This window comes from Labeo rohita, chromosome 15 (genome assembly GCF_022985175.1).
Source record: "Labeo rohita strain BAU-BD-2019 chromosome 15, IGBB_LRoh.1.0, whole genome shotgun sequence".
Taxonomy (NCBI): domain Eukaryota; kingdom Metazoa; phylum Chordata; class Actinopteri; order Cypriniformes; family Cyprinidae; genus Labeo; species Labeo rohita.
The window spans coordinates 8,919,622-8,945,678 of record NC_066883.1 but is presented as its reverse complement, the minus strand read 5'-3'; the positions used below and the strand labels follow the sequence as shown (position 1 = coordinate 8,945,678).

The following is a 26,057-nucleotide window of genomic DNA, read 5'->3' as shown; positions in this document are numbered from 1 at the left end:
GAATAAGATTATTTCAGAGTTAACATCATGCAGGTGAAATACAAAGGCAAATGCAGCTCTGGTGCCAGCCACCCAGTCTCTAGACAACTTAGCCTACCACCACCATCTTGGTAGGTCTACAGCTGTTTAAGATGAAGTAACATTGGTTTCAGTTTGCTTGATTACTCATCCACAAACAATACATGTGATGCACGTAAGGAACATCAAGGCTATAATAACATAGTGAGCCTTCCTGATGAGCTGCCCTTGTGGACTCCTAGTAGGACTCCCCTCACTCTGACGGTTATGTTGTAACCACCTTCTCTCCCTGAAGCACTGTGCTACAGCTATGTCAGGTTGTCAGCAGGGCTTATAAACAAACAAGCAAATAAATGAATAAATAACCCATCAGAATCAGTATTTTAATGTCTCTGTTTATGTGCTCCGTCTGTATTATAACTGTTCCAAAATGGGTTTGAGTAGAAAAAAAAAAAAAAATACCGGTTAATAACTTTTTTTTTTTTTGGCTAATAATAATAATAATAATAATAATAATAATAATACAGTTTTTTTTTTTTTACACAAACAGAGTTAGTCTATCTTGCATCTATAGTCATAATATAGTCATCTTTTATAAGATTCTGGGCAAATGTATTAAACGAAATGAAAAACTGTCATCCTCATAAATCATTAGCAGTGTCTCCCAAAGACCTCTTTCCAGAATTGGTGCTAATGTGCAGTGTTGGGCAAGTTACTCTGAAAATGTAATTAAATTATTGATTACTGATTACTACTTTTAAAAGTAATCAAATTACTGTTCTTATTACTTTATTTCAAAAGTAATCCCTGGTGAAAAAAACAGCATATGCTGGTAGGTATGTTTTGATGCTGGGATGCTGGTTAGGTATGTTTTGATGCTGGTTTAAGCTGGTCCTTTGCTGGTTTATGCTGGTCATGTTGCTGGTCCACGGTTTATGCATTGCCCTTCGTACCCGGTACATTCGTAAGAAGTTTTGATCTGCCCTTTTAGGTGTTTTAAATTGGATATGGAGTTTTTCACGGTTGAAAAGGTTTTCTTTCCCTCTAATTGACAACGCACAATAATGTTCTTGCCTTTGACAGAAATAAACTACAATAATGATTGTATTTCCAGCTACAGAACGCGTACTTTCCTCTCTCCGTGCTGACTTTGACACATTCTGTCGGCAATGATGTAACGCAGCAGTAACGCATGCTTGTTACTATACTCTAATCACTCATTTGGAAATTATAATGCGTTAAATTACTATAAAAAATAATCACATTACAGTAACGCGTTACTTCCCAAAACTGCTAATGTGACGTCATGCTGGCCCCAGGCCCCGCCCACGAATATTGACAGTCACTGCCATTTTAACATAGACCGCCTTGAGCGAGTTCACAGCGAGTTGAACACAGTCCGCCATTGATGCACTGACAAGAATGTCTCCCAAGCGTTTTACTGTAGGTGTTCTGAAGCTGCATGTATGAATCCACATAGCGGTTTCTATTTACTCTCGAAATCTGAGCCACTGAAGACGAGGTGGATTAATTTTGTTTTCGAAGAAAATGCTCCCTCAACTCTACCAAAATTTGTTTGTCTGCGCAAATCAGTTTACACCGGACTGCTTTGTGAATGAGAGTCAGTACAAAGGTTTGCACAAAAGTTGCTCCTGTACAAAAGTTGCTCCTGAAGGATAGAGCAGTGCCAACTTCTCCTGATCCAACTACAGCTGCAGAAGTAGCCTATATATAATCACCTTTTCCGGTGTGTTAGCCAGAATGCGGCTAATAAGACAATCGCCTGACTTACAGCTATGTAATCGGTAATTCATAGTGTAATTCGTAACTGCACATTCATTATGAGCAATGCAGTAAATTGAGTATGTTTTCTGTAAAGATAACATAGACCCAAACAGCAGTGTACTGTATATTACGCTGCTGTCACTTAATACACAGATCTAATATAAACATGAAGTTTCTTTCCCAGCTGTTTACCTTCACAAACTTATAAGTGTTTTTAGTATAAACTTCTGTGTGAAAGAGAACTTGCCAAGTGATAGTGCTTTCTGATCATGTGCTTCGGATGTGTGCTTCCAACAAACATATTACAGGAATTTAAACTGATATGGCTTTAAAATGTGTAATTACAGCACAATAAACTTCATAATCAAAACCAAATAGATGTTTTTTGTTTTGTTTTTTTCTGAGATATGAGCTAAAATAGCACAGCTGTGTTCTGGAACAGAGGACAGGGAGCAGCAGGTCATTTGTATTTAAAGAAACACGAACGAAAACAGCTTGTTTCTGCTTCCACTCAAAATAGCCATTTTTATAATGATATAATAAATGATCTATGGAGTATTTTAAGCTGAAACTTTATAGACACATTCTAGGGACACCTCAGATTTGTAATACATATTGTAAAAAGGGGCATAAAAGGTGCACTTTAAAGGAATTAAAGTAGTTATTTATTTAGTTATACTATTATTATTATTATTATTATTATTTTATATTATTTTTCTTTTTTCAAAATGTATATAAAAATGTTTGCTGCATGGTTAAAAAAAGAGAGAACACGCTACTCATATAAAATTGCATTTTGAAACAAAGGACGGTAAGTCACTATACGTTTCATTTTATTATTACATTCAGAGATAAAATAAATCCATCAAAATGTTTAAAAATATTATGTAGTGGACAGCACATTCCAGGGCCCAGTTTATGGCAAGGGGGCCCCTCCCTGACCACCATAGTGGACAGACGTTTGCTACATTTTGATTGGATCTTGGTAAGCTAACATAAGCAAACTGTCCAACGCCATCAGATAAAGATGCCAGGACAACAGCCAGACATCTCTTAGAGCGCAAGAAGACCACCTTTGGTACAAAGCCCGGGAAGGACAGAACTTCCTATTGGTCAAAATGTAGTTTGTGCCCTTCACCCACCTTGAGACTGATTCCTAAGTGTTTGGAGTGACCGACTATAAAAATTCCTTAGGACCTCCAGATGCAGCAGCAGTGGGTGAAACTAAGAGAGATCATGGAGATCCATCCAAATCCATTCATAACTGTTTTCAATCCTTAAAACTGATGCACACTACAACACACACATTTTATACTTATTCAGAGAAATAAGTATTCCTTATGACAGCTATGTGTAGTGCAACATCTTACACAAACTCAGCTGTTAATGGACAAATGAATGCATGCATGACAGTTCAAACTTTTTCCATCATGTTTGGACTTAATGTGTTCGTAACATTGCCAAATGCATTCTGGTTATGAAGTGAGAAATGCACCGGTAAAACTTTAGTGACACTTTTCTAGCTTTGTGTTTGGACTATGCCAATAAATTCCACAGGAGGAAAGAAGGGTGGGCCACCACGTGTCCCCCCACTCTGATGGAACCAGCCAATCACAGCGTGAAAATGGAGAGGCGCCAAATTGCAATCCCCTCCTCATCGGAAAGGGACAAAGGTACCCTTCCAAAAGACACTCCTTGTTCTGAGTCTGAGTCTTGCAAAAGAAAGGACACTAACAGAACAACCTTCATTCTGAGTCTCCGGCATGTCCAGGGGACGTTAACAGATCAACCTCAGTTCTGAGTCTGAGTTCCAAAAGGGAAAGTACTGCAACAGATCACCTTCGTTCTGAGTCTCAGACCAGTGAGGGAGAGACAGTAACAGATACACAGTTCTGAGTCTGCCGCCTGTCAGGGTGAGACAATAGCAGAAACACCTCTGTTCTGAGTCTCCGGCCTGCCAAGGTGAGACAATAACAGATACCAAGTCCAAGTCTCCAGCTTTTGAAGCAGCAACATATACGACCACGTTCGTCCAGTGTGACAACAACAGATGCAGCGTCCTGAGTCTCCATCCTAGAGAGACAAAGCGGATTGCCCAAGTTCTGAGTCTCCAGCCCAGAGAGACACACAGACATTACAAGATTAAGCTCCGGCGAGCAGACCTTCACTTTAGGTACTTTTGCTTGCGTGTTCCAAGCTAAGGACCTTTAGCACCTACTCCAGGGCCACATCTGCGTGTTCCAGATCTTAGGACCCTTGGTGCTCCAGAAGATCAGCATCCTACAGCGCTTCACCTTCAAGGCTGTTGAAACGGATTCCTGCTCCTTTCCCCACTGTACTGCCTCCAGCGCAACCAGTGGAAGAAGTCGCCGCCACCGGACTGCTCACTCAACCGCAGCAAATGTAAATATCACTTCCAAACCTCTTCCAGAGACCTTGGCATTGTTGTATATTATCAGTATATGATTTTCTAATTTACATTAGGTATTATATAGCTGATTGCAGTTGATAACAAATCTTACACGTATTTGTTTGATGCATAATAAGGTTCTGCACCTTGTTTGTTTCAGAGTAGCAACAGTTTATCTGTCCAGATAACGTAGCTCTGACATAGCAACTCCCAACGTAATCACTTGCTTTTTATGCATCTTTTGCACTTTATTCCTTCTTCATTCATGGTATTCATTTAGTAGTTGTTGATTACTCTTGTCTATCTTTTGTTAATAAAATTTATTTCATTACAACTTGTGTCTTCCTTGTGTTGATAATACAGAAGAGGTTCTACAAGTTAGAGATCCCACCAATCTTTCCTATGCGATGTACTCATAACCACACATTAATTGACACAATCCAAGAATCATAAAGTCAGCTGTGTCATGAGTACCCAACACTACCCTATTTCACCTCCCTAGGTTGGCGAAAGTTAAATTCACTACCTCAACTGGCGTCCCTAGTTTGGCGAAAGCGAAATTTATTACAATCATAAACATAGCTATAGGCTGTTTTAGTTCCTTTCTCTCCACAATAAATCCTCTGAAGTTAACAGTATTTAAGCTATTTAAATGTCAAGCCAAAACTAATTAATTTAATTTTATTAATTTCATAAATTTCAAATCCAAATGTTTTCATATTAACAACGTATCTGGATGCTCAAAATATTATTTATTATGTAAACTATAGGCTTTGTACAACATTCGAATTATCGACATAAAACATCATTCTTTAAATGGGCTATTAACAGCACAGTAAGGTGGTGGTCACACTGACTGGCACAAATTGTAGGCTACTACATGCTATTTAAGTTGAGCAGTGTATATGTAATGGAGGCCAGCGGGTAAGTGCTGCGCAAGTAAACCTCACTCTGCTGATCTCAAGAGATGCACTTGCGACTGACGCTAGTGGTTGCAGCCTTTAGCCTCCTTGTTAGTGCATCCACCTCCCATGCCGGAGACCCGCTCAGAGCCATGTGCAAGTGGGACCCGGGTGGAGGGGTTACATATATGTTTCTTTAAATACAGAGTTCTGGCATGAAACTCTAGATGGTGCAGTCTGATAGTTCTAACTCAGTCTGACATAATGACATCATTATCACCTGGCACAGGTGATAATCGGTATCGATATCGGTAGCCAATGAGCTCGCTGCTAGGGTTGGGTATCATTAGAATATTATCAATTCCGATTCTGCTTATCGATTCTGATTCTTTTTGATTCCCAGTTTCGATTCCAATGTGAATAAAAGATGATATCGAGAATATTTATTCTGTTTATTTTTTGCTAAACATGTAGTTGCAGCTGTATACCATGAACAAAAATCAACAGGCTACATAAAAACATGATTCACTTAAGAGCTGTTTGCAAAATAAAGCTGCGTGATTCTGGATAAATTGGGTTGTTGTTGTTTTTTTAAATGAAAGTTGTGGTTCTCTTACGATTCTGAAGAAAAAAAACATTAGACTACTAAACAAAATCACATGTAGGCCTAATTTATAAGTAAATGATTCAGTGATTCACTCAAGATTTACTTGGTTCATTACTGGATGAATCAGTGTTTTTGAATGAATGATCAAAGACAAATACATTATTAACAGCCCCCTTTCGCCATCTACTGGCATAACGACATAATCGATAAATATTTAACATTATTTGGAATGTCAAAAGATGATTTACTCTATTTTGATCTCTACCGTACATATCAGAGTTTATATCCAGACTATAAACTTTTATCCCAGTCCTTCTGTGATTATTTTAATGTTTGTAACACAGAAATAATGAACTGTGTGGTTGAAAAGACTGTGAAACTGTTTCATTCATATACATGACAGTGGCTCTCTTTAGGTCAGCGGCAGCACAAATGCAGATTTGAATGTTCAAATCACACTGGTCGTACACTGCACGGAAGAAAGTTTGAGGAATCAAACAGGAACAGAGGAACGAAACACGTTGGTATATGAATCGTGTTTGTGATCTTTGAGAATCTGTTAAATTAAAATGCTTTGTCATATTAGTGGTGACACATCTATTGCAACATGTTTAGCTTATCACAAATATTAAAGGCTACTTTGCTTTTTCGACTTCTGATCGCAAGTGTAGTCTTTGGAGCACTATGCGCTTAGATTAGCAAGCAAGGTCCTGGCAGATCGCTAGGTTGGGTCCTCACAGTTGGAAAAAAAAAAGAACAGAAATTTTAATTTCACAAGAAGTATCCTATTTCCGACCTTAAGTATCTGATTCTGGAATCGGAAATGATTTTCAATACCCATCCCTACTCGCTGCTCAACATTCAAATATATGACTAGTGCTTGCTGTAGCAGTTTGCAGTGTGCTTCAGAAACCCTCCATCTTCCCCAGCTCCACCTGTATAGATCTGGTACAAGGTGATTCTTGTATGCTATATAAGGGTTATTTCATGTATATGTGCAGCAGCAGTATTTCTTACATGCTCACAGGATGTATTGGCAGTAGCAAGTCTTTGTACGTGTTCTGCTGCAGCAGCAGCGTAGCACATCTATTCCGCCAAGACCAAATACATTAACATTGTCAATCCCTCCAAGAGTTGTCATGACAGAACTGTATTTTATTTTGATAAAGACTGGGCTGCCATGTCGAGTTAGCAAAAATATGGTGAGGCGCCGACACAATCAATGCAGTTTTCTCTTCTAAGAGAGGAAACTGTTACTCTATAATTTATTGTCATACAAATAGAAGCAAAACAGCATTCAAAACCTTGCAAAATAAAGAAATTAAGCAGGAAACCGTTTCTGCTGTCTCGGTTTCCTTTCCGTAAACTTTGGAATGCATCACAACCAAAACTCAGCACAATTCTTTCTTTTGGTTTATAAACGTGTCATAAATATTATTTTTCCAAAATTTGTGTGCCAGTAACTCAAAAAGTATTAAAGTTAACTTAATATGATTTCAGATTCTGGTTCCTAAGATTTTTTTTTTTTTTTGGAATCTTCATTTTTAAGGCCCTGTACGCTTTGGTCCCAAAGATGTTGAGATCTCAGTGTAGCTCCATGTCCAAATTTAGTATCATATATATATATATATATATATACATATATATACACACATGCTTTGATTCACATTTTTGACACATGCTCAATCATTGCTTTGATTACGCACAGGTGAGTACCCAGATGATACAACGATCTATCATGCCACATTAAAGAGCTGCAAAATGGTATTTCCTAATGAAATGGACAGAATTTGAAGTCTGAGACTTTGTTTCATCTAAAAAGTAACACAAAGCTTAGCATACTGTGATGTATTGGATGGGAGTCACACGGTGTACTGTTCATTCATCAACTGAAAACAGCATTGACTGGGATTTACGAATCGATAGTGGTTCATAAAAATAGAATATAGTAAAGAAAATAAAGAGAATTTAGTAAAATCGCTCTCACTGCGGGGTGTGGTGTTGGACATTAGTTACGCAGTCTCATCTATTCATCTGTTCTCTTCAAAATAAATGCAGAAGCCTATATCGTCATGTATGTTCATAATTAAAAATGAAAATGTGAACAAAAATAAAAGCAATTAAATGTGTTATTATAAAATATAAAATATGAAAATTAATAGATTAGGCCAGAATTATTTACGACCCTGTCCATCAAAATGACAATGTTAAAGTCTAATGCAACCTCTGATATATACGTATGTAGTATGTTATGAAGCTAGCCATTGCACTTAACCAAAATTATATGACTGTAGATACCTAAAACTAAATATATCTCATGTTTAACCACTACAGAGACATCAGTGCCAGTGGCAAATATCAAAAGAACTAGCCGAGGTAAGGCTGCTCTTAGCAGGATACATGAGCACTGACTGCCCTGTGATCGCCTGGAGCTCACATCTTTAAAATCGGCGAAGCAAATTTTCATTATCTTTATAAATAAATCACAGATGTGAGAGTTAAACAACTGCATTCTAGCCTGAAAACCTCTTGAAAGTACATGCATTCTAGCCTGAAAACCTCTTGAAAGTACATTTCATGACACAATAACAGTAATATGTCATAAATGATGTGGGTTTTCTTCTCCACCATTAAAGGGATAGTTCACCCCAAAATTAAAATTTGATGTTTATCTGCTTACCCCCAGGGTATCCAAGATGTAGGTGACTTTGTTTCTTCAGTAGATCACAAACAAAGATATTTAACTCAAACCGTTGCAGTCTGTCAGTCATATAATGGCAGTCAATGGCTCCCAAATCTTTGAGAGTAAAAAAAAAAATTCACAAACAAAACCAACTTAAACCCTGCGACTCGTGACAATACACTTATGTCCTAAGACACGAATTCAAAAAGTGGTGGTGTTCTTGTAGTAAGTGTTATGAGATGCCAACAGAAGTGGATAGCATCTATAAGCACAGATCACTTCCGGTGCTTGCATATACTACGCCAGAGTGTGTACACATGCCACGCGCCAGATGCTGTGCATGCGCTCAGGACAGTAGGACATTTTTTTTTTTTTACTCTCAAAGATTTGGTAGCCATTGACTGCCATTATATGACTCACAGACTGCAACAGTTTGAGATAAAAATCTTTGTTTGTGTTCTACATCTTGGATGCCCCGGGGGTAAGCAGATAAGCATCAAATTTTTATTTTTGGGTGAACTATCCCTTTAACGCTCGCTGGTTAGTGCAAAATGTCCCAGGTTCCGTATGTAACCATGGTTCCCCGAGGGAATGAGACACTGCATCAAAAAACGCATAGGGGAACACCATCAGCGAACCACGCTATGAAAACAGGTGTGTAATCAGTCCAAATGAGCAACAAGTCATCACGGGCGGGGTGACGAGGAGACCAGGAGCATAAAAACACGTGCGGTGAGAAAGCCGGCAGCTTCTGAGATAGAGAAGCAAGCGCGGGAGGGATGGCGGAAGTATGGCAATGAGACGCAGCGTCTTGTTCCCTCGGGGAAACATGGTTACATACGTAACCTGGGACGTTCCCTTTCTGGAACTCGAGCTGCGTCGAAACGCATAGGGGAACAAGATGCCCACGCCGCCAGACTTTCAAAACCCTGCCTAGTGTGAATCAGTGAGCACTGCTAGGACGAGAGAACCGAGGAGCCGGGAGCGGCTTGAATGTTGAGGCTGTAGAACCTCACGAAAGTGAGTGGTTGTGGACCAGCCCGCAGCGTTGCAAATGTCAGAGAGGGGTACTCCTGACAAGAAGGACTTGGAGGCCGCCATACTCCGAGTGGAGTGAGCCTTGACTCCCAGTGGTGAGGGGAGATCAGAGGACTCATAGGCCAATGAGATGGCATCCACTATCCTCCGACTGATGGTGTGCATAGACGCAGCTAGGGCCCTGTTGCGAGGGCCAAAGCAGACAAACAGCTGGGGAGAATTCCTCCACAGGGCAGCTCTATGGACGTAGGTGAATCGGTGAGCACTGCTAGGATGAGAGAACCGAGGAGCCAGGAGTGGATTGAATGTCACTCTGCTGTCTCTGCTGTTCCTGGTCTTGAAAGGGAGGAGGACAGAAGGCCTGGAGTACGATTGGCCGTGGCACAGAAGCGGGCAGCTTAGGAACATACCCCGGACTGGGGTACAGAAAGGCTTTGGCCATACCAGGCGCAAAGTCAAGGTGTGATGGGGCCACAGAAAGCGCCTGGAGGTCGCCCACCCTCTTTAGAGAGGAGATGGCCAGGAGGAAGACCATTTTTAGGGTCAACATCCTGTCTGAAACCTCTTCGAGGGGCTCGAAGGGAGGTCTGCAGAGTGCCTCCAGCACCACGGCCAGGTCCCACGTGGGGACATGGGATCGTACGGGGGCCTCAGCCTCAGCGCACCGCGGAGGAAACGTGTAACCAAGGGGTGTTTTCCCACTGATTGACCACCAAGAGGGGAGTGGAAAGAAGCTATGGCCGCCACGTACACCTACAAGGTGGAGTGGGTCAACCCTGCAGCGAACCGGGCCTGCAAGAACTCCAGCACTGTACCAACTGGGCAGTGGACTGGGTCGAGCTGGTGGACGCCACACCAGGAAGAGAAGAGTCTCCACTTCCAGACATACAGTTTCCTCGTTGAGGGAGCTCTGGATTGGAGGATGGTCTCAACAACCTCATTTGAGAGACCGGAAGCTACGAGATGCGCCCCCTCAGGGGCCACACCCACCCAGGGGCCAGCTTCCACAACTCTGGGCGGGGATGCAGAATCGTGCCACCCGCTTGTGAGAGGACATTCCTCCTGACAGGAATCTCCCATGGAGAGCCGTCGAGGAGGGCAATCAGATCCGAGAACCATACTCGGCCCGGCCAGAATGGGGCTACTAACAGTAGAGAGATGCCGTCCTGGCGCACTCTCTCCAGAACTCCCGGGAGCAGAGTGATCAGGGGAAAGGCATAGAGACGAAGCCTCGGCCACGTCTGCACCATGGCATCCAGCCCCAGGGAACCTTGATGACTCAGATAGAACCAGAGGTGACATTGCGAGGTCTCCTGAGTCACAAAGAGGTCCACCTGAGCCTGGCCAAACACTCTCCAAATGAGCTCCACCACCTCAGGGTGAAGTCTCCATTCCCCGGGCCTCGGCTCCTGTCTCGACAGGATGTCTGCTCCCTGATTGAGATGTTCCAGGATGTAGACTGCTCTCAGCGAGAGGAGTTTCCCCTGGGACTACACCAGGATCTGTTGCGCCAGCTTGTACAAGGGGCGCGAATGCAGACCTCCCTGGTGGTTTATGTAAGAGACCACCGATGTGTTGTTGGTGCGCACCAACACATGGTGATCTCTCAGGTCTGGGAGGAAGTCGTTCAGTGCCTACCGTGGGCTGGGTGGCCACTCATGACCGCTCCCAACTGGTGAGGGATGCATCCGTCGCTAGCGTTACGCGGCGACAAGGAGCTCCCGACACCGGGCCCTGATTCAGGAACCAAGGTTTCCTCCACATGTCTAAGGCACAAAAGCATTGTCGCGTGACCTTGATCATGCGAAGTGGATTTCCCCTCGGGGAGAACCCCTTGGTCCTGAGCCACCACTGCAGGGGTCTCATGTACAGCAGGCCAAAAGGTATTACGTTGGACACAGCTGCCATCAGACCCAACAGTTTCTGGAACTGTTTGACAGTGAGTGACCGGCCTATTTTGACTCTCTTGACTGAGGTGAGGATCGACTCGATCCGAGCAGGAGACAGACGTGCCTGCATCGTGGTCGAATCCCACACCACGCCCAAATAAGTGGTCATCTGTAATGGAGAAAGTACACTTTTTTTGGCATTTAGTCTCAACCCCAGCTCTTTCATGTGAGCGAGAACAACATCTCGATGTTGAACCGCCATCTGCTCTGTTTGAGCTAATATCAACCAATCGTCGATATAGTTTAGTATGCGGATGCCCTGGAGTCGCAGAGGAGCCAGAGCTGCATCCATACACTTCGTGAAAGTGCAGGGTGAGAGTCCTAGGCCAAAGGGAAGAACCCGATATTGGTACGCTTCGCCCCTGGGAACAACTGATCTGGCCGTTCTGAAGACCTCCTCAGAGGTCGCGAACCTTCCAGCACCGCTGTGATACCGGGCGGATGCTGACAGATGAGCGATCTTCTGAGGGCACTGAGGAGAGATGGGCACCGTATGATGAGGTGTTAACCACTCTTCCCCAGAGGAGTCTGCCCTCAGAAGTCCTGAGCCACGAACATCAGGACTTCTTAGCCGAAGCCATCTTTGCATGAAGAAGGGCCCACAGCCCAGCAGCCGCAGAAGCTGGAGAGCGGCAAGGAAGATACCTCTGGAACGCCGCCACGCCTCCTGAAACCTATCGACGACAGCATTGACTGAGTCGCCAAACAGGCCAGAAGGGGCAAGGAGGTCCAGGAGGATGACCCTGTCCCACATGAAAGATCGGGTCATCCTCCTGGACGCCCCCCTTGCCCCTTCTGGCCTGTTAGATGCCTCTCAGCAGCCACCATTACTGCCATAGACCGCCCGATAGCGTGGGTGGTCTCCTTGGTGGCACGCAAAGAAAGGTCTGTGGCTCGGTGGAGTTCAGTGATATCCTCCGCTTTTATCTCATCACTCTTATCCAGCTCCTTCAGCAGGTCCGCCTGGTATCCCTGCAAAACTGCCATGGTGTGCAGGCAAGCACCAGCCTGAACCGCTGACGAGTACCCTTTGCCCACCAGCGACAACGTGGTATGCAGCGGCTTAGTGAGCAAAGTCGGGGCTTTAAGGGATGATCCCACGCCGGGACACAGATAGCTCACAAGTGTCTGTTCTACCCGGGGCATCACCCCATAATCGTGCTCAACAGTTTCCACCACATTGCTGTAATGGAGGGTGGCAGAGCTGTGAACACGGGCCGAGAAAGGTTTTCCCAGATCTGCACACTGAGGTGCAAGTCACCACCTCCACAAGCTCCTCGTACTGGATGGACTGGGGGGGGCGAATCCCCCGCCACATCGACATCCTCAGAGGATAAAATATGGAGGGTCGAGCACTGTCCCCGAGGGGAAGAAACAGCAGAGCGTGCTTCCGTCCCGGTGAGAGCGCTGGATCTGGTGGGTGAGGAAGAAGAAAGGGACTGGCCCATCTCCATTCCTACCACCAGATCCATTTGCGAGCCCCACGACTGCAGCCGCCACTCTGCCTCTGCAGAGGCGGGACCAGAGCCGCGAGGCACGCTGGCGAGAGCTCCCTCCACAAAGAGAGCTCTCCGGGAGCGAAGCGTGTGCAGCGGGAGCAACTTGCAATGTGGGCAGTCAGCTCCCTCGACAGAATTAAATGGGCCCAGGGGCTAAATTATGAAAGACCGGTGTATCGCTAAGATCTGACATTAACGGTTCTGCTATCGGTACTACAGAAATTAAGAAAATACATCAGTCGCTGTTTTTATGCAATAATAATAGGACATTTGTCTATGACGCATTTTTGATATTCGCAATGCAGAAGAAAGAGATCACGGGCATACAGAGGAGCTACGGAGCTATGGAGTGAGCAACATGAAAGCCCTGTTTAATTGTGATGACTGTGGCTGTGATATTAAGCTAATTTTCGATGTTGGCTTCCAAGGATCATAAAAAGAAGAAATTACCCATTTCTGGGTAACAGGCACTCACAGACATGTGCAAGCCTCAATGACGTTTGCGTCCTCATTGTAATTTCTTTCAATTCTTTCCATCCCACCTCTCACTTCTCACCATAAGTGGGAAAGCCGCTTTGCAGCAAGCCTCCTGGACATGGTAAGTGTCTATGATGTGAAAGAAGGAAAAGGATGGCTTGACTCAAAAGTGCACTCTGGTGCAAGATGATGTTTTTATGTACAGTGAGGCTTAGGTGATCCACAGGTGTGCAATATTTGCAAATGACAAAAAAAGAAAGACTGTTAAAAAATAAACAAAACACTGCCACTGACAAAAACGTCCCAAAATATACACGTTTGAAAAGGGTTTTTGATTTGTTCACAGCACTACTATTGCACACTCACTTGTCCGGCCTACTGAAAAACAAACACACTAGTGTGAAAGCACTTTTTATACACTTCCTTGATCCCCTTCCGGGCGACTGGCAAGATTGGAAGAGCAAGGCCGGCTTCAAAATAAGAGTCTGCCCACATTACTGCTGGGCTTTGCCACCGCCTCCTCCAACTCAGAACAATTAAACAACATAAAACAGGTAAGGCAATCACATATACACATATAAGCAGTTCCAGGGAATGTTAATATGTTTTATAAAGATGTGGAAGGAAAAATGTAATGTGGTGCTTTATGTATGTGTGTTGTGAGTTAGCATGTGCACCCACCACTACGGTTGCCAGACTGGGGAAAATAGTGCATGAATGGTGTGTATATCATCTAAACCAGTGCTAATTCAGCCAGGGCTAGCTCTCCTGTCTAAGAATGCACTAATAAGAGCAGCTATTGATTATGGCAGTATGGTGTACAGCTCTGCATCTAAAACACAGCTTAAAAAAATTTAGATTATTCAATCACAAGATTTGCGAATATGTTGTGGAGCAATGAGATCTTCTCCAATCATAGAAGTACAAGATGGGTGAAATGCCTCAAGAACAACGAAGGCTCAAATTAAAGATGAGATACTGGATTAACATAAAACGACATCAGATGGTCATCCAGTTAAGAAAGTCTTAAAGAATTGTTGGGAATATGAGTATAAAAAAATAACAAGCTTTAGATGGAATGCCAGTAAGGAGTTGGTCTTCAGTTACATGAAGAAAAACATACTAAGGGAATGAATTTGTTAGAAAGTTTAGCAGTGCAGAAATATATTGATCAAACATATTACAGTCCAGTACAAATATACACAGTCGGTAATCCGTGTAACGAGTGAGAAGTCCAAGAGGCAGGCAGTGAGACAGATGAAACGAGATGACCAGGCGAGAAAGCTAAACACTGGGAACTAGGGAACTAGGGAACTAACACAAAACAGCAAACCAAAACACCACAATACTCAGTGAGTCACAGGGGGAAGTCCGGGGCTTATAAAGAGCGTCTGATTGGCTACAGGTGTTAGCACAATCAGCGCAATGGGTGATGGGAGACGTAGTCCGTGGGTGTAGTGCAACAGTCTGTGTGATGTGAACTGTTCGTGAAATGTACAGGCGACCTCTGGTGGCGGGCAGACCAGAAAGGATTCATGACAGTACTGATTCCCTTTCAGCTCTGAATAGTTTGTCAACTGTAACATCTGTAGTAAGACAAAATATGATATATGAAGTGATGCAGAGTCTATTTAGAATAAGACCACCTCTACTCATAGTACATTTTTTGTGGGTACCATCACATATGGGGGTGAAAGGAAATGAGAAGGCAGATCATCTGGCTAAACAGGTGTTGAAACAGTCACAAATTGATGTTAAAGTCACGTTAAGTAAAACAAATAAGTATATAATAGGAAATAAAATAAGGAAGAAACGGCAGACAGTGTTACGGAGGGAACAAGGCGAGGAGCAGGTGGATCCAAACGCAAGCTTTTATTGAATTTATATAGAGACGTTGTCGTAGACAGGCTGGGTCAAACACTGGCAAACAGGTATACAGACAGCAAGATAAAGAGAGTATTCCGTGACACAGGCGAGGGTCGATCAACAGCGAACATAATCCAAGGGACGAGGAAAACGGGTAATCCAAACAGGCAGACTTGAGTCCATACGAGGGGCGATCAGAGTCCGTGACGACGAGACAAAGGGTAAATCCACGACAGGCAGATATCAACAAGGCTAGGGACAAGACACAAATGAAATAACTAGACAAGGAAACTAGGAAGGGCTCCGTAAAGCAGCTAACACAGAACGAGTGCTAAACGCTGTACAATACTCGTGCCAGAATAGTGGGAGGGGCCTCGTATTTATGCAGTTCATGATTGGCTGCAACTGTGAGTGCGGTGAAACATGGGAAAGGTAGTCCGGGGTGTAGTGTAACAGTCTGTGTAAGACTTAATTTGTCAGACTTATTCTGTCAGACTTAATTTCATTGTTTGTTTCTGGTCTGAGCTGTATCCTGTCTAGCCACAGCCCTGCCAACACTAATTAAACTCCAGAAGAAGAAGCAACAGCAGCTGCTGCCTGTGTATGTGTTCCCCAGGTGCATAATTTATTGTAAATGTTTCTAAAATGTGCTTTTTGGTAAATGTATTGACCCAGTCTGCATGTGAGTTTACAATGTATCGTGCGTTGCTGCTGCGCGCTGCTTTATTTGCTCCTAAGTCTGCAGTTTGTCCATTTATGTGTTCCCTGGGGCTGTGTTTCTCAAGCAGGGCCGCTCAAACTCAGTCCTGGAGTGCCAGTGTCCTGCAGAGTTTAGCTCCAACTTACCTCAACACATTTGCCTGGAAGTTTTTAGTATGCCTTGCAAGAGCTTGATTAACTTCAGGTTCAGGTGTGTTTAATTGGGGTTGGAGCTAAACTCTACTGGACATCAGCCCTCCAGGACCAAGTTTGGGCACCCCTGCTCAAAAGCGTTGTAAGCTGAGTTGATCACATAGACAATTGGTGGCAATGGTTCTACGATCTACAATCCCATCTATAAATTTTTCATGTTCAAGGAATGTTTTCAGTGGCAAGTTTTATTTTAGTTCCCAGAATGTTCTGCTAAAAGGTAGGATAACATTCCACAAAAACATTCCAAAAATGTTTATTGATAACATTGTTAGAACTTTATCCTGTAACATTCTAACAAAGCTTCACACTAACACTCCCAGTGCGTTCAGTACAGATCCCTGCCCCCACCTCAACTGCTCAAACCACACTGTGTTTTGCTAACGCTTTGTTACGTCAGAATCTAGTCCCCAGGAGCCAACTCTGGTCTTCAAAACTCTTTTGAACACACTGACTGGCACATGTTTAGAAAGGCTGCAACAACTGGCGACCCCACCAACTTAAAGGAATACACAGTGTCGGTGACCAGCTACATTAAGTGCAATGATGACATCACAGACTCCAAGACAATCACTACACTCTCCAACCAGAAGTTGTGAATGACTGCAGAAGTGTGCATACTACTTAAGTCGTGTGACTCTGCCTTCAGAACAGGCAACATGGCAGCACTAAGAACAGCAATCTGAAAGGCAGCAAAACTGTTTCGGGCAATCAGAAAGGCAAATCATGTACACTCTCAGAGAATCCACAGTCAATTCAAGGACAGCAACGACACACGGCGTATGTGGCAAGGCATCCAAACCATCACCAACTACAGGTCAACACAACCTGCTACCCCCCCCAGATGCTTTGAACAACTTCTATGCACTTTTTGAGGCACAGAATGACACTGTCGTGAGGAGGATCACCCCTCCTCCTGACAAAAAGGGACTGTGTTTCTCCACAGATAATGTGAGAAAGACTCTGCGCAGAGTTAACCCATGGAAAGCTATGGGACCAGACAACATTCCTGGCAAAGTGCTTATAGGATGTGCAGACTTGCTGGTTGATGTTTTCATCTTTCACACATCCATGAGCAGCACCATCATCCCGCAATGCCTCAAGACCACCACCATCATCCCTGTGCCTGCTGAGAGCATTGCAGTTGACCTCACACAACCCTCACACCAACTCTTCACCCTCCTGTTATCTGGCAGAACGTACAGAAGCATTCACGTCCTCACTCTACACTGCCCTCCATAATTATTGGCACCCCTGGCTAAGATGTGTTCTTTAGCTTCTAATAAATTCAGTTTTGTTCTAAATAATATAGGACCACAATGAAAAAAAGAGGAAAATCCAACCTTTAATTCAAGTGCATTTATTCAGTGGGAAAAAAAAATCCCACATTAAGAAATAATTATTTTACATCAAATCATGTGTGCCACAATTATTAGCACCCCTGATGTTAATACTTTGTACAACCCCCTTTTGCCAACAAAACAGCACCTAATCTTCTCCTATAATGTTTCACAAGATGGGAGAATACAGAAAGAGGGATCTTCGACCATTCCTCTTTGCACAATCTCTAAATCATCAAGCGACTTGAGTTCTCTCCTCTGCACTCTCCTCTTCAGCTCACTCCACAGGTTTTCAATGGGGTTGAGGTCTGGGGACTGAGATGGCCATGGGAGGAGCTTGATTCTGTGTCTGGTGAACCATTTCTGTGTAGATTTGGCCACATGTTTAGGGTCATTATCTTGCTGAAAGACCCAGTGACGACCCATCTTCAGCTTTCGGGCAGAGGCCACCAGATTTTGCTTTAAAATGTCCTGGTATTTCAAAGCGTTCATGATCCCATGCACCCTAACAAGGTTCCCAGGGCCTCTGGAAGAGAAACAGGCCCACAGCATCACCGATCCTCCCCCATACTTCACAGTGGGCATGAGGTGCTTTTCTGCATACTCATCTTTTGTGTTCCACCAGACCCACTTAGAGTGTTTGTTGCCAAAAAGCTCTATCTTGGTCTCATCTGACCAAAGCACACGGTCCCAGTTGAAGCCCCAGTACTGCTTAGTGAACTCCAGACGTCTGCGTTTATGATTGTGAGTGAGAAAAGGTTTTTTCCATGCATGCCTCCCAAACAGCTTGTTGGCATGTAGATAGCGCCTGATGGTTGTTTTGGAGACTTTGTGACCCCAAGATGCTATTATTTGTTGCAATTCTTTAACAGTGAGCTTTGGAGAACTTTTTATTTCTCTTACCATCCTCCTCACTGTGCGTGGAGGCAAAATAAACTTGCGTCCTCGTCCAGGCTTGTTTACCACTGTTCCAGTTGTTTTAAACTTCTTAATGATTCCTCTGACAGTAGATATGGGCAGGTGCAGGCAAGTGGCTATTTTCTTGTAGCCATTGCCTGACTTGTGAAGGTCGACACACATCTGCCTTACTTGAATGGTGTGTTCCTTTGTCTTTCTCATGTTAAAGAGTGGATAAGAGAAATGGCCTCTGTGTCACGTCATATTTATACCCCAGGGAAACAGGAAGTGATGAATTACTAATTAAATGTTCCTAGATACTCTGATCAACTTTGTAAACTACTGTAGAAATGACAGAAATACTTCAATTACATTTATTTCCTAGGAATTGTTAGGGATGCCAATAATTGTGGAACAGGTGATTGTATGAAAAATAATTATTTTTTAGTAAGGGTTTTTTTTCTTCCCTTAAAATTCACTTAAGTTGAAGGTTACATTTTTCTACAATTTTCAGTGTGAGAGTATGCTTCTGCAATAAAAATTGAATTTATTTTAAGGCCTTTAACACATCTTAACCAGGGGTGCCAATAATTATGGAGGGCAGTGTATGTGAACTGGATTGACAATTACTACACTGACACATATTCATCCCATTAAATTAATCAATTAATATATCCCCACCCCTTGACAGGTGCCATTGTAACAATAAAATCAATGTTATTCACTCCATCTGTCAGTGGTTTCAATGTTGTGACAGATCATTTAAGTACCTCTTTATATGTCATTTTACAATTTATTTTATTTCTATTGAAACTTGTACTGTATGTCATGTAAATGATGAAGCTGAAATTTTGTATATTTACTTCAATTGTAATACTGAATATCACATATAGTAAAATGAAAATCAAGTATTTTATATGTACTTTAAAATTAAAATGAAGTACTTTATGTGTTAGTCAACACATCAGAATATAGTAAGTGTACTTCTTTAAAGCATGACAAAAAGGTTATTAAAACTATGACTTAAAATTTGATTTAATTTGATATTTTTACAAAGTGCACTTTTTAAGTGTTGTAAGTAGTACTTACAGATACAATGTATCTCATTGAAGGGTACTGGTCAAAACATAATATGCACACCTCTTTGAAAACATTCTGAACAATCTCTAAAAAAAAAAAAAAAAAGGAAATATATTTATGACAAGAAGGAAATCATTATTTAAAATGAAAAAGTATTTCAAAAAATGAATGACTATACTGTATTTGCTGTGTACTGTAGTAAATACACACTGTACGGTACCTCGTACTTTCTTCAGGGTTGCTATAGCTGGCTCTTGAAGGTCTGCCACATGGTCTTTGATGACACTTTCAAATTCACAGAACTCACTGAATGTAAGCAATTCTCTGCCACGATGTTTCTCATTGTACATTTCTATCATTTTCTTTACATCTGTTGTGACTGCATTTATAATAAAAAGAGAAAGTCTGGCTTAGGAATAATGATACAGACACAAATGTTCTCAAAATGTTTTGACTTACATGATTTTTCAGTGTTTCTTAGGTAGTTGTCCCAATTCTTGAACTCAGGACGTAGAAGTGCATGAATGTTTCTGTCTTTCGAATGTCCTGTTCTGCTCAGTTCATGTATTTGATCACTGAACTCCATTATTATCTATATAGAAAGAAAAATATATAGGAAAAAAAATCGTCAGATGTCAAATTTCAGAATTATCTATGGGATAGAGATGAATAAAAGGATTTATAGCACTGTATTTCTTATAGCTCTTGCCTCACTGAGAAAAGGTCCCATCTTTTCTTCCTCCACAGGTGGACCCTGATTGTAGTTTTTAAGCTCCCTTTCCCCATTGACTAACCCAGTCTGAATCTGCTCAGTCAAGTAGGGCAGCGATTTCTGTCCATACGAAAGTATAACTGGATTTAACTGGCTAATCTAACACTTTATTCAACCCTCCTATTGAAATAATAAACTGTGACCAGTTACAACCGAATAAACATCAATACAGTTCAATACAGAATGCAGCATTCAACAATCATTATTTCATTTCACAACAACCAATAAATAAATAAATACATACATACATTTAAAATAAAAATGAATAAAAATATAGTGCTTGCCTTGATTTGATCAACCAGTTCTTTGGTCAAGTTGTTCGCCAGGCATTGAGTAGATGCTTTACCATCATTCAGTAGAGAGCTGTCAAGAAACAAACAAACAAACAAACAAACAAAAAACCTTATATATCTTACCCGTAAATTATTCATACATTTATGGCTATAGTGAGAATTACATTATGAATGCATTAATTACCTGAAATATCTGTGGTTCTTAAAGAATTTACTTTCCATCTCCATGGCCTTAGAAAGAGGGATTTTGTTGTTGATGTCACTCTGACCACGACATCTCACAATAATGTAACCTTTGCTGAGAGGAATGACATTTCCCTGGACAATGTTCAAAACATCAATCTCAGCTCCTCTATCAATGAGGTCTGGTTTTGTGAGAATTGCTAACCCATGCATTCAACAACAAAGAAATAAATGTTTTGATAAGCATGAATCATACTTTTACAGATATGTAGCATTAATGAAATTCATGTGTTAAAGAAATATATGATAGAAATACAAAAAGTAGACAAACCAAGAGTTCTGTATCCGTCTGGGTCTGCATCTTGCGCCATTCTTAGTGCTTCTGTTGTTGCTATGTCAACATTGCAGGGCACAACAACTAAAATTATGGTTTCACTTTTGGCAATGTATTTTAATATCAGGTTTTTGATCTAAAAATAAAGATAAAATGTTTCTTGGTTAAACATTAAGTAATCATTTGGCCACTATTCTACACAATAGATTATTATATATCCACAAGTATATCCATAAGAGTATGAGGCCAAGAGGTTAGAGGTAGTGTTCAATACACAGTCAGGGTAATTCACAAGCATTTTGCAATTTAGCAACATTTTCAGATGATTCTGCTCATGTACATTTGATTTGTAGTGATATTCAAAGTTTTCTGTGTGCGTACAGTGAATGATAAATGTGTATTAAGATTTTTTTTTTTTTTTTTTTTTTTTTTTTTTGCAGATGCAGGTTTACAGCTGAAAGGCCTGTTCATACAAAAGTTCAAATATTCACGTTTTTAAAGAGCTCACCTGATCAGCAATGTCATCAGGTTGACCATGCACAGGTACACGGGTTATACCGGGTAGATCGATAAGAGTAAGGTCACAAACATCAGGAGATGAAATTTCCAAAGTGATGAGTTCATCACTGATTCCAACTGTATTTCCAGCAAGCTTATTTTGAGCTGTCAAATACATATTTATAAGTAAACTCAAACAAGTCTAGTTTTTTTTTTTTTTTCAAGTGTTACTGGTGAAATCGAGCCTGGAAATCCAGCTCAGGACACAGAAATGTGCAGCATTCACAGCAGAATTGAGCATGTCTTTTAAATTCTATTTCACTTTCTGATTTTGAATTGTACAGTAGTCAACATTTGAAGAGGATCAACACCTTTCATCAAAGTTATTCTAAAATCAAAACAATACCCGTTCTTGTCTTAGGACAACTTTGATTAACTTTTTTGATTCACTTCAAATGTTGACTACTGTAGATACAAACAGGCCAGTTTTTTTCAAGTCATTAATTTTAAGAGAACCAATTCTGTAATTCAGAATTTTGCCCAACCATGTTATAATCTTTCTAAAATGACTTTCATCATGATGTCATTGCCACTAATGCTGGATATGCTGGTTATGATATATAAGGGTTTCTGTTGATACTGACCTTCTCTGACAAAGTTATCCACCTTTAATGGGTCATTAAAGTTCTCTTTGTGACCACTGTAGGAAATGGTCCCTGACCATGGTCCTTTTTTTAACTTTCTTAATTTCAACTCAAGAGGACAGCGAGTGACAATACCTTAAAAAAATAAAAATAATTTAATAATAATAATAATAATAAGCACAAACAATATACCTCAAGGATACCAAGGTGGCCTAGTTTTCAAATTTCATTTCTTTCCACGCATTCCAGCAAGATTGTGGGAACCAATGATACGAACTGAGATTTGAAAAGCAAGAGGGCGGAATTTTAGTAAATATTTACAGTGAAGATTTGAACTAAATAAAACAATCTGTATGGACTACTTTTATTATCCTTTGCATAGCTTTACAGTTGCAATTGCTATCCTTTTTGTCTGTCATCCATTGCATTTTGTGTACCATGAATGAAAAATACAACAAAGTAGTTAGTTATACAACAAAGCAGTGTAAACTGAAAGAAAACACACACACACATTTAATTGCTTTTGGATTAATAAATGTAATTGATTATATATATATATATATATATATATATACAGTCATGTGAAAAAGTTAGGACACCCTATTGAATTCCATGGTTTTACGTATCAGGACATCATTAAAAAAAACTGGTCCTTGGGGTTGGTCTTACAATTTTGAAAATAAAACCTCAGATGAACAACAACACATGACAAATTACACCCTGTCATTATTTACTGAACCAAAATAAAGCCAAAATGGAAAAGCCATGTGTGACAAAGTTAGGACCCCCTTACTGTTAACATTGGAATTAAGAGGGTAAATAACAGTCAAGCACTGCTAATCAAATACTTTTGATTAACTGATCATCAGCAAGTCTGAGCGCCTCTATAAAAGTATAAGCTTTGACAGTTTGCTGAAGGTAAGACATGTGCAATCATCTTAGAGAAGCAATTGTTGCTGCCATCAATCTTAGAAGAGTAATACGGCCATTTCCAAACAATTTGAAGTTTATTCACAAGTGGAAGACATTTAAAACAGACACCTTTCCTTCCAGAAGTGGACGTCCCAGAAAATTCACCCCAAGATCAGACCGTGTAAAGTTCAGAGAAAATGGCAGACAATCCAAGAACTACACCTCAGACTCTACAGGCCTCAGTTAACATGTTAAATGATAAAGTTCATGACAATACCATTAGAAAAATATGGGACAAAATGGCATGTTTGGAAGGCTTGGCAGAAGAAAGCATCTTCTATCTAAAAAAAAACATTGCTGCACAGTTTAGGTCTGCAAAGTTGCATCTGAACAAAACACAAGTCTTCTAGAATAATGTCCTTTGAACCAATGAGACCGATGTGGAGATGTTTGGCCATAATGCACAGCACCAAGTTTGGTGAAAACCTAAAAAGCATGTAAACACAAACACCTCATACCAAAAGATAAGCATGCTGGAGAAGGGTTGATTATTTTGGGCTTGTTTTGTAGCCATAGGACCTGGGCACCTCACAGTCATTGAGTTGGCAATGAACTCTACTGTATGTCAAAGTATTCTAGAGTCAAATGCGAGGGCATCTGTCCGACATCTAAAATTGGGTCATGCAGCAGGACAATGATCCCAAGCACACCAGCAAATCTACAACACAATGGCTGAAAAGAAAAGAATCAAGGTGTAGCAATAGCCCAGTCCACGTCCAGAGCTCATTCTGACTCAAATGCTGTGGTGAAAGGTGTGCATAAGCAAATGCCCACAAACCTCAATAAACTGGCGCAACGCTGAAAAGAAGAGTGGTCCAAATTCCTCCGGAACGGTGTGAGAGACTGATAAAGTCACACAGAAAATGAATGCTTCAAGTTATTGCTGCTAAAAGTGGTTCTGCAGGCAACTGACCCATAGTGTGTCCTAACTTTGTCACATATGGCCTTTCCCTCTTGGCTGTATTTTTGTTAAATAAATAATGACACTATGTGATATGTCATGTAATGATGTTGATCTGAGGATTTATTTTTCAAATTTTAAGAGCTGCCAAGGACCAGATCATTTTTTATTATGTTCTGATACAGAAAACCATGAAATTCAATAGGGTGTCCTAACTTTTTAACATGACTGTATATATATATATATATATATATATATATATATATATATATATAATTTTTTTTCCCCCACTCTTTAAAATTGTTGAGTGCGAACACAAGATGATTAGATTATGGAAGTGAGGGGAACCTTCCCCCCACCCCGCAAAGCATAACATTGAAATGTGAAGTTACTGCAGTATGCAGTATTGCAATATACAGTATAGTTTCATTTAGTCACAGGATGCTGTAATGAAAGGACATTCAGAGTCTTACCGCTTCCTCGTGGTAAAGCCACACCAGAAAGTGCCTCCAAAACAGAACTCTTTCCAGAACTCTGATCTCCCACCACAGCAATGGATGGTAGATCTATATCCTTATCAATGCCAATTAACCTCAGAGAATCAATCAACTCAATCAATGGCTGAACAGACTCCATGAAGTGATTGTGGAATGCTCCATTAGTCTGTGACTCTGAAAATGAGCTGTTTAATTAAACCATGAAAAGAGAGAAACAAGCAGAAATGGTTTAGTTCATTAGTTAGCAGTTCTGTAGGTATTTTTCGTCAATATTTGTCTATATATATAGTAATTTTTAGCAATCAAACATCTAAAGCATCTGAATACTGTACCCCTCTGTGCCTTGGGAAGCAAAGTCTATAAGTTTGTCCTGACCATCCATAATTTGTCTAAAGATGAAGAAAGTCCAATTTGAGATGTGACATGTTAGCAACTTATTTAGTGTTAGCAAAAAGCACATTCATTTACTTTCTTTAGTACTTTCACTTCAATTGTACTGTGTGTAGTAGTGAAAAAGAGTTGTCTTCTTACCTTATGCTTTTGTTAACTGTAGCAAAGTTCAAAATCCCTCAGGTTTATATAGGCCAACTTTTTACACTATTTCCAACATTTATTAACAGAATAGAAACCAATAAAATAAAAGTTTATTGTTTAAGAAATTAAAATGAGATGACTCATATGAAATGATCAAATTGTTTGGAAATGGTGGTGACAGGTCAGAACTAATTCATATATAGTCATGTGAAAAAGTTACGAAACCCTATTGAATTCCATGTTTTTTGTTGTTTTTGTTTTTGTTTCTGTTTTTTTTTTGTTTTTTTGGTTATCATAATAATAATAGAAAAATCATAATAATAAAAAAAAATATCTGCTTTATTTTTTATTTAACAAAAATAAAGCCAAAATGGAAAAGCAATGTGTGACAAAGTTAGGACACCCTTATTGTTAAAATAGGAATTAAGGAATTTTGATCACATTTTCTTTTTTTTTTTTTTTTTTTTTTTTTTATTTTGAACCTACAGGACAATATAGGCTTATGCATTTATTTTGAAGAGAACAGATGAACAGATGAGACTGTGTAACTTTTCATGTTCAACACCACACCCTGCAGTGACGGCGATTTTAATATATTCTCATGTTTATAAACCAATATTCATTCGTAAATCCCATTCGATCTTTTGGTCTATGCTGTATACAGTTGATGAATGAACAGGACATAGTGCACCACCCATCCAATAAATTGCAATAGGCTAAGCTTTGTGTTACTTTTGATATGAAACGAAGTCTCAGATTTCAAATTCTGTTAATTTCATTAGGAAATTCAAACAATAAATATAATTTTGGCACTCTTTAATGTGGCGTAATAGATCATTGTAGCTTCTGGGTACTTGCCTGTGCATAATCAAATGCAGAGCAAAACATTTGTGACAGTTTCATTTTTGTCCTGGATCCAGCGCTGCAGTGCTGCTACACTGGAACACACTCGCCACCAACTGGACAGGG

The 26,057-nt window shown here is 40.8% G+C and overlaps 1 protein-coding gene across 1 annotated transcript in view; it reads right to left on the bottom strand.

Moving 5' to 3' along the window:
• Positions 1 to 24,939, bottom strand: part of LOC127176750 (interferon-induced GTP-binding protein Mx) — a 36,012-nt gene extending 11,073 nt beyond the window's left edge. The window contains exons 1-11 of the mRNA XM_051128530.1: positions 24,887 to 24,939; positions 24,531 to 24,739; positions 22,185 to 22,319; positions 21,551 to 21,705; positions 21,040 to 21,178; positions 20,710 to 20,908; positions 20,517 to 20,595; positions 20,170 to 20,292; positions 19,920 to 20,052; positions 19,681 to 19,839; positions 19,470 to 19,546 (exon numbers count right to left, since the gene is read on the bottom strand). Of these exons, the coding sequence (XP_050984487.1) occupies positions 19,470 to 19,546; positions 19,681 to 19,839; positions 19,920 to 20,052; positions 20,170 to 20,292; positions 20,517 to 20,595; positions 20,710 to 20,908; positions 21,040 to 21,178; positions 21,551 to 21,705; positions 22,185 to 22,319; positions 24,531 to 24,739; positions 24,887 to 24,936 (1,458 nt within the window). The 5' untranslated portion in view covers positions 24,937 to 24,939. The remainder of the gene's footprint in view (positions 1 to 19,469; positions 19,547 to 19,680; positions 19,840 to 19,919; positions 20,053 to 20,169; positions 20,293 to 20,516; positions 20,596 to 20,709; positions 20,909 to 21,039; positions 21,179 to 21,550; positions 21,706 to 22,184; positions 22,320 to 24,530; positions 24,740 to 24,886) is intronic.
• Between the last annotated feature and the right edge of the window lie 1,118 nt (positions 24,940 to 26,057).